Here is an 8,308-nt window from a genome sequence, read left to right as displayed (position 1 = left end):
TGGCATCCCGACGAAAGGCGCGTGTGTAGCGGGTCGGGCGCAGGGAGGGGGACGGGACGAGTGAGGGCGGGCGGGGAAAGGGGAAGCGGCGGGGGCGGGCGGGCGGGGGGTGCTAGGGAGGGGCGGCCCTCTCGCTTGAGAAGGGGGGTGCTCGGCCACGCGCCCTCCCTCTCCTCACCCCGCCCGGGGGGAGGGGCGGGGGTCGAGGGGCGAGGAGGGCTCGCGGTGTGTGGAGCGGGGGCTGTGGCGGCAAGGGAGAGAGGCGCACAAGAGAGGACTAGGGGGGAGAGGAGGGGAGAGGAGGGCGTCGCCTCCTCGGCCGTCATGAAGCTCCAGACAGGATGGATCTTCGAGATCCACTCGCGCGACGCCTGCGGAGAGGCGGCGGCGCTCCCGCTGGTGTGCACCCGGGTGCGGTGCGAAAGGCGCGCCGGCGCGCCGCCCTTCACTTCGGGGAGTGTTCGGGGCAGGCTGTCCGGAGGCGAGGGTGGCAGGGCGGCGGGGCGGGGCGGACGGGAGGTCCAGGCTTGGCGACGCGGCGCGCGCGGCGGCCCCCTCTGGACTGGCTTTGTTTGCGGCTGCGGTCGACGGCGCGCGCGCAGGGTGTCCCCGCTGGGCGCGGCACCATCGGGAGGCGCAGACCTTGATGTCGTCCATCAGCACCTTCACCTTCTCGAGCACCAGCATGCCCCTGGCGGGCGCCAGGAGCGCGAGGAGCAGTAACCTGGGGAGCTGCGACATTGCGAACGCCGAAGTGTTCAGCAAAAAAAAACGTGTCTTGCCGGAGTGCCTTTCTCCTTCCCCATCCCTCGTTTAAGGTTCTCGAGGTTCTCGAGGTGGATATCCTTTGGCCGCGTTGGGTAGCGAGGATTGGTGTAACCCGAGCCACGGAGGCGTGTTTTCTGACGGCCGACCGTCAGTGCACGGAGTTGCCCCTTCTCCGACTGCCGCGGCTAGTTCGATCCCGAGGTCGTCGGGAGTGACCCCTTCGCCGCCCGAGACCCTAGCGCGGGTGGGTTGGAGGGGGGCTCGCTGCAGGGAAGGGCTGTGTAAGAAGCCGATCCCCGTAGTCCGCCCCGCTCCTCCCCATCGGGCCGCGTGAGCGGCCACGCCTCGCAGATTCGTTTTCGCGCCTGGGTCAGGCGCGCGGGGCATCCCCCGGGTCGCTCGACCAGCGATCCGAAGAGTGGCCGCTATGCGAAGGAAAGAGCGGGGCCCTCGGCGCCTCAGTCCGGCCCTCCGAGGGGGGAAGGGAATTGCGGGGTCCCCTCGGGCGCCTCAGTTCGGCCCTCCCGAGGGGGGGAGGGGAGCAAGGGGGTGGGGGGATCGGGGCGGGGGGGAGGGGTCTCGGGTTTCGTGTGGCTAATACTTGCCTTTCGGGGAGGGGCCTCAGGACGGCGAGCGCAGTGGCGCCCGCTCGACGTCTTCCCCTCCTCCCTCGAGGCAGCGGCCAGCGACCTTGCGCACAGCTTCCGCGACCTCCTCGGCGTCGCTGCCGATCGTCCAGGCGGGGATGGACCGCTGGAGCCGCGACGCGACATCGGCCGCCACCACGAGCGCCGCCGCCGCCTTGCCCGCAGCCGGGAGCACGGCGATCATCGCTCTCGTTATGCCTGTAGCCTGTTCCGGGCAGCAGCACAGGCGCTTCCTTCGCCAAAAGAAAAAAACCGCGCGGGTATCTGAAGCCTCTCGAATAACCCCTCCGTCACGTGGCAATCTCCAAGAACAAAGATGTGTGAGTGTTAGAGTTGTTTCGTATTGCTAAAAATCTCTCTCAATCTCCCGCGTGCCGAATCGGCGCGGAGGGAGTAACCGTCTAGCTCGTACAGGGTGTGGGCCAGAGTCTCCGGATGGGGCGCTGCAGAGCTCGCAGCGGTTTGCGTGCGCGGCGTGGGACGTGGGACTCCGGTGGGGGGGACGTCACCTTCGTCTCTTCGTTGTCGCTTTTGTCCAACGCCGCCATCGCACAAAGCAGGAAAGTGTCGTGCGAAAAAAGAATTTATCGCACAACAAGCAGTCGAATTCCAGGCTTTTTATGGTGAGCCACCCGCGACCCGGCTATCAGCTCTTTCCTCTGCGTTAGTTCTATCTCGCCACAAACACCGAGGCCCGCGGGTGGGAACGCTGTCAGGCCGACGTTGGTCGTTGCGCGCGCGTCCCGACTCAGCGCGGGCGAGGGGTAGATGCTATTGGAGCGTCTGCGCATCGCTACGCGGCTGAAGGAGGGCAGAGGATGCCGCACCGTCCCCCAGCTTGCGCCGAACGACGCGCGGCGAATCTGACGGCGAGTCGGGGTAGGCCTGCAGCAGCGCCGCCACCACCGCCTCCGACGCGCCGGCGCGTCGGAGGGCGCAGTGCAGCGGCAGCCTCCCGTCCTCGTCCTTCTCCTTGGCCGCCTCGGGGTAGGCCTGCAGCAGCGCCAGCACCACCGCCTCCGACGCGCCAGTCGAGACGGCGCGGTGCAGCGGCAGCCTCTCGTCCCAGCTCGACGCGTCCTTCTCCTTGGCCGCCTCGGGGTAGGCCTGCAGCAGCGCCAACACCACCGCCTCCGACGCGCCAGTCGAGACGGCGCAGTGCAGCGGCAGATCCCCGTACGCGTCCTTCTCCTTGGCCGCCTCGGGGTAGGCCTGCAGCAGCGCCAACACCACCCTCTTCGACGCGCGATTCGAGACGGCGCAGTGCAGCGGCAGCCTCCCGTCCTCGTCCAGCGGCAGATTCCCACGCACGTCCTCCTTCTCCTTGGCCGCCTCGGGGTAGGCCTGCAGCAGCGCCAGCACCACCGCCTCCGACGCGCCAGTCGAGGCGGCGCAGTGCAGCGGCAGCCTCCCGTCCCCGTCCTTCTCCTTGACCGCCTCGGGGTAGGCCTGCAGCAACGCCAACACCACCCTCTTCGACGCGCGATTCGAGACGGCGCGATGCAGCGGCATCATATCGTCCTCGTCCTTCTCCGAAGTCTCGGGGGACTGCACGTGGCCTCTCGCGCCTCTCGCGCCAGAGACACCGGTTGGGGCAAATGAGACCATACCGTTCGAGGCAGAGGAAGGAAGCAGAACCGAAAGGTCGACCGTAAGGGAGGGGCGGGTCGCTCGGTGGGGCACTGCGTCGGCGTCGCGGCGCTCACACGCCGGAAGGAGGGGTAGGAGGGGTGGGAGGGGCGGGAGGGGTGGGAGCGCGCCCGCCGGGGCGGCGGAGGTGGTCCCCGCTCGACTCGCCAAAGACGCGGCACCCCGTGGAGTGCTCGTCGTGCTTATGCTGCGTTGGCTGCACACATCTACCAACTCGGGCGGCGTGCGGTCTACGCAGAGGACCTGCGAGGGGTGAAGGGGTAGCTATAAGAGCAAGCAACCAAGGCAGACGTGCTCGCTTCACTCTTGCGCCTGCAAGCTCGGAGCGGCCCCCTCCTTGAGGGCGGCGGCCAGGGCGTTATAACCCTCGTCGCCAATCTGATTGCCGTTGAGATATAGCCTCTCGAGCCGCGGCACTGCCCCGCTCGCAAGGACCTCCGCCAGCTGCACCGCCTCCGCGTCGCCCCAGCCGAGGTCGGCGTAGCTCAGCCTGGCTGCCGCCTCAAACTGCTCCTCGAAGGCGGCCTCGTACAGCCGCTTCACGAGCGGCTTGTCGTCCTTGCCGTTGGTGAAGCTCTTCGTCTCCAGCTCCACCGCGAACGCAGACGGCAGCAGCGGAGGGCGCCGGCCGCCACCCTGGACGCACTCGCGGATGAGGCTCCTGCAGTCGTACTCCTTCTCGTTGCGCATCCGGCCGAGGTCGAGCGAGAGCGCGCCGTTCTTCGTCAGGCTCGCCCAGCTGGCCTCCGTGTAGCACCAACCGCGGTCAAAGTACTCGGCCACGTTGGTGCCCGTGGTCGAGGCCAGCAAAGGAGAGAAGAAGCCGCCGTGTTGGCCCGCCGAGGTCAGCCGCAGCACGGTTGTGTACTTGTGGGAGTAGAGCGTGCCGAGGCAGTCCAGCCCCTGCTTGAAGAGCGCGTTCTGCTCGTCGGTGCGCATGACGCCGTTGATGGGGTCGGGGTGCTGGTGCAGCGAGCCAAAGTCCCAGAACACGCCGAGCCGCCGGAAGGAACGAACGCCTGTGAGCAGGGCCTTGAGCGCCCTTGCGACGCGGGAGAGGTTCGCTCCGAGCGGGTCGGGGTGGTCCTTGGTCAGCCACGGGTAGGAGAGCGCGGCAACGGGAAGCGATCCCGCACACTCGCCGGTCGCCTCGACGAGGTCGGCAAGGGAGAGGAAGGCCTCCTCGGGCAGCGCCTGGCGGTGGGCGAGGACGCCGCCCGCCTCGGCGTGGCTGATGATCCACTGCGCGTCGAGGAGGGCGAAGGCGCTGCTCGCGAGGACCGGCTCCAGGTCGTCGCCGCCGAGCTCGCGCCACTTCTCCAGCTTCTCCTCAGCCACGCCGAGATCGGTGGCGGAGGTGAGGGTGGAAGCCGGCTGCGTCGAGAGCATTGCACAGGCACACACACAGTGTCCTGGATGTCCTGGATGTCCTGGACTTGGTTTGTGCTGCTCGTCGAAAAAAATACCTCCGGCGACTTTTATACAAGAACTAGAACGACGAGGGTGGGACGACCGCGTGGTGGCATGAAGATTGCAGCGAGAATCAGCGAGAGACTGCGAAGAGAGATAGGAAGAGGCAGACTCCCTAGGGTGGGCGACGGATAGCGCACCACACACCTCTCCTTAAAATCCCTGTGTGGTGGCGGCGTGCCGTCCTCCCATCCCTCCCTTGGGTTGTCTGTTTTCTTTCTTTCTTTTTAGTGTGCCGCCGGGTGCAACCTGTCCTATACGAGAGAGGAATCCCTGGGACCCTGTCGTGTGGGTGAACCCTGCCCAGCCCCCCTCCGTGTCGCGATGCGCTCCCCGCTCCCGTTCCCCTGTGTCCCTGATCGTCCTTCCAAGATCCTGCTCGTGCAGGTGGGGACCCTGTCCCTCTCTCCCACCCCTCGTTTGGCGTGCCCGTTTTATTTATTTATTTATTAGTGTGGGACCTGCAGCGGGTACCCGCCTTTTTCTCCTGGCACACAGGTACTCACTTATCCCTTATCCCCTCCACCGACGTTCGAGAGTGCTGCAAACGGCATCGCCATCGGATTTACCTCGCTCGTAACATTTTTTGCAATTCATAATTCGTAATGCAAAGCTCTTCCGATGTTCCATTCCAACCAGGCTCGAGTCCCAGGCATCATCCACAGTCTCACAGGGGGTCGAGCCTGGCGCGCGGAGCGACTCGGTGGACGTCCGAGCCCGCCGCCCCTCGCCACTGCACCCTGCTGGCCCATGCAGCGCGACACGCCGGCGCTGCGCCTGCTTCCTTGCGCGCCGCTGCGGGACGTCGGCCGAAAAGACCGCTTCCCTCTGCCGAGCGCGATGGGCGCCTTTTCGGAGAGACGAGCGCGGATAACCACGGGATGGATTGATCGTATCAAGTCAAACTCAAAAAGGCTCTATTTATTTTCACCCGGCACGCGCCACCACGGAGTCGGAGAGCGAGAGCGGAGAGGGGGTGTGGACCCGCCCGTCGGTATCTCTCAGTCTCACCTCCCCCCGCCCGCACACTGCCCTCACCTCAAGGGGAGAGCGGCCAGCGCCGAGCGCGCAGCAGCCACAGGTCCTGAGGCGGAAAAGAAATCGCAGATTCTCGGACACGTCGCCGCTGCCGGCGGTCCGCAGCTGCCAGCCGAGCGCCGCGCGCAGCTCGCGCAGCCTCTCGCGAGTGTATCGCCTGGTCCAGGCCGCTGAGTGGCTGACCAGCGAATGAAGCAGCTCTCCCGGCCGGGGCGGGGCGCGCGCGGGGGCGGCGGGTGTGCGGGATGTCTGCGGGCCCGAGAGCATATGCCATGTGTCCGCCTTGCGTTTGTTTTTTTTTCATCGAAGGCTAGCTCAAAAGAAATTGCGCCATTCGCCCCCCGGCACAGCCGTAGTTCTCGGGGGGGGGCAACCACAGCCCGCCTCACCGTCCGTGGAGCTTCCGTGGTCCGCCGCTCCGGCTTCGATTTTCGACCCTCCCGAGGCTGCTAGAGCCTAGAGCAGCCCCGCGGAGCCTCCCGGATGCATCGGCACACCATCGTCCAGGACGCCGGCGCACGCGCTGCCCAGTGACCGGGCGGGTCGGCCCCGACTAGGAGCGGCCCCAGCCGGGCGGAGAAGACCATCCCACTCGCGGTGCGTCGCACCGGCCGGTCCGGTTTTCGTCTCGAGCGGGTCGTGAGACGGCCGCGAGAGCGAGCACCGCGGTCACAGTGCCGTGGAGCCGGCCGGCGTGCTCGCAGCCATGCCGCTGGTGCGCCACGCCCGCCTCCCATCCAGTGGCTCCAACCACAGCCCGCCTCACCGTCCGTGAAGCTTCTGGGGCCCGCCGGTGCCGTCGTCCGGAGAGATATCGGTGGGTCTACATCGAAATCTCGGTGGGTAACGTTGACTCCAGCGGCCTCTCACATCCCAGAGGGACGGCGGACGAGCCGGCCAGTGAGGGGGCGGATCTTGATCAGCCCCATATAGGAGCGGGCCCAGCCGCGCGGAGAAGACCACCGAGCTCGAAACACGTCGCCACGGCCGGCCGTTTCGCAAGCCTGAGCGGGTCGCCAGACGCCCGCGAGAGCCAGCAGCTAGAGCGCCGTCGTAGCCGCAGATCGAGTCGAGGAGCTTGATGTCGACGGTAGCAGTTGTGGAGAGCAGTGGCGCGGTGCGTGTAGAGGGGTCGATCGAGGGCTCCCTTTCGAAACGCGACGGGTACGGCTTGATAACTGTCAGCACAGTTTTACGCCGGCCAGCGTGAGAGCAAAACGGGGAGCCGGCGACCCGTACACTTTGCGCGTGGCGACCGGTGGCTGTCTGGAGCTCGTGCGAGCTGGGCCGACGCGTGGCCGAGCCGAGAGGACCAGCGAGCGACCACGTTGGCGATGAAGCTTGGCGGCCGGCGCCTCGTCGCCAGACGTCACAGCGGCGTGGACGCAGGAGTGTGCGGCGACGGTTACCGGCAATTCCGGCCCGGTGTGGCCGGCAGCTGCCTAGCGCTGGCCTGTGGCCGGCGCCGCGGTGGCGGCGGTCGGCATGTGCGAGCGTGATGCCATCGTGTGGGACGACACCTGTCCGCGAAACCCGGACTGCCACCTTAAAAACAAATTCGGCGTACTTCGTTATGTATGTGCGCTAGAGAGAACATCGATGAGCTCATGAAAAAGAAATTCGGGTGGCTTCGCGCCTTCCGAAAGTCCGTTGTCCTAACACGCTTCTTCGCACCAGCATGTCGACCGACGCCCTCCCGCCCGCCACCGAGAACCTCCCGCCCGCCACCGAGAACGAGGCCCCCGGCACAGCCGCAAAGGCTCCGCCGCCCAAGCCGGACGCACCTCCGCCCAGCATCGGCCCAAAGACCGGCGGCAAGGCAGCTGCTCCCAAGAAGCTCATCTCCAAGTGCGAGCGGATGCATCTCGCCGAGCAGGCGCGCAGCTGCCCTCGTCGCGCCCATCGCCGCCGCAAACTTCTCGCAGCCGCCACCGCCATCCGCGCCATCCGCTCCGCCCTCGCCACCGCCTCCCTCACGACTGCACCGCTTCCACCACCACCCACGTCGCCTGCCGCCGCCCTCACTCCTGCGCCACCTCCCTCGCCTCCGCCGCCCCGCGGCCGGGCAGCCCCGCCTGTCGCTCGTCGCCCACTCTCTCATCGCCCTCCCACCCTCCCGCGAACCTGCTCCCCGCAGAAGAAGCGCGATAAGGCGCTCGCCGCCGCCGCCGCCGCCGCCGCTGGCGCGCCGAAGAAGGAGATGTCCAAGGCGGAGAAGCTCTTCCTCAAGGAGAAGGCGGCCAAGGAGAAGGTGGAGAAGGAGGCGGCCAAGGCGGCGGAGAAGGCGGCCAAGGAGGAGGTCCGCCGCCGCCCTCCGCTCCCACCCTCCCTCCACCGCCGCCCTCACCGCCGCCCGCCTGCCGCCTCGTCTCACTCCCTGCTCTCCTCGCCCCAGCCGCCCGCACGACACGGCCACCCCTCGCCGCCGCCGCCCTCGCCGCCGCCGCCTTCGCCTCCCCTTCCCACCGTGCGGCTCCGCCGCCCCGCCCCCCAACGGCCCCCGGCCTCCTCTCCCTCTGCCGCCGCAGGAGAAGCTGCTCAAGGCGCAGGAGAAGGAGTCCAAGAAGGCGGACAAGGAGGCCAAGTCGGCGGGGCCGAAGAAGAACGTCTCGTCCTACTTCCACTTCCAGGGCGCCCGCCGCGCCGCCCTCAAGGAGGCGCACCCGGAGCTCGGATCCCGAGCTGCAAGCTGATGGCGAGGAGTGGAAGGCGCGAGACGCCGCACAGAGCCCGCC

The 8,308-nt window shown here is 67.6% G+C and overlaps 3 protein-coding genes across 3 annotated transcripts in view; 1 reads left to right on the top strand and 2 right to left on the bottom strand.

The window, feature by feature from the left end:
* EMIHUDRAFT_208402 (hypothetical protein) overlaps window positions 1–741 on the bottom strand; it is a gene marked incomplete at both ends in the record, with an annotated part of 2,830 nt that extends 2,089 nt beyond the window's left edge. The window contains one exon of the mRNA XM_005772884.1: window positions 643–741. Coding sequence (XP_005772941.1) covers window positions 643–741 — 99 coding nt within the window. The remainder of the gene's footprint in view (window positions 1–642) is intronic.
* A 2,624-nt stretch (window positions 742–3,365) lies between these two features.
* Window positions 3,366–4,454, bottom strand: EMIHUDRAFT_101855 (hypothetical protein; the record flags this gene model as incomplete). The annotated part of the gene is made up of 1 exon (XM_005772883.1): window positions 3,366–4,454. The coding sequence occupies one exon, from the start codon at window positions 4,452–4,454 to the stop codon at window positions 3,366–3,368; it is 1,089 nt and encodes a 362-aa protein (XP_005772940.1).
* Window positions 4,455–7,150: 2,696 nt separating this feature from the next.
* Window positions 7,151–8,308, top strand: part of EMIHUDRAFT_208398 (hypothetical protein) — a gene marked incomplete at both ends in the record, with an annotated part of 3,800 nt that continues 2,642 nt past the window's right edge. The window contains 2 exons of the mRNA XM_005772882.1: window positions 7,151–7,222; window positions 8,102–8,179. Of these exons, the coding sequence (XP_005772939.1) occupies window positions 7,151–7,222; window positions 8,102–8,179 (150 nt within the window). The remainder of the gene's footprint in view (window positions 7,223–8,101; window positions 8,180–8,308) is intronic.

This window comes from Emiliania huxleyi (assembly GCF_000372725.1).
Source record: "Emiliania huxleyi CCMP1516 unplaced genomic scaffold EMIHUscaffold_35, whole genome shotgun sequence".
NCBI lineage: Eukaryota > Haptophyta > Isochrysidales > Noelaerhabdaceae > Emiliania > Emiliania huxleyi.
Note: the sequence above shows the minus strand (reverse complement) of the source record. Positions and strands in the feature narration are given on the sequence as shown.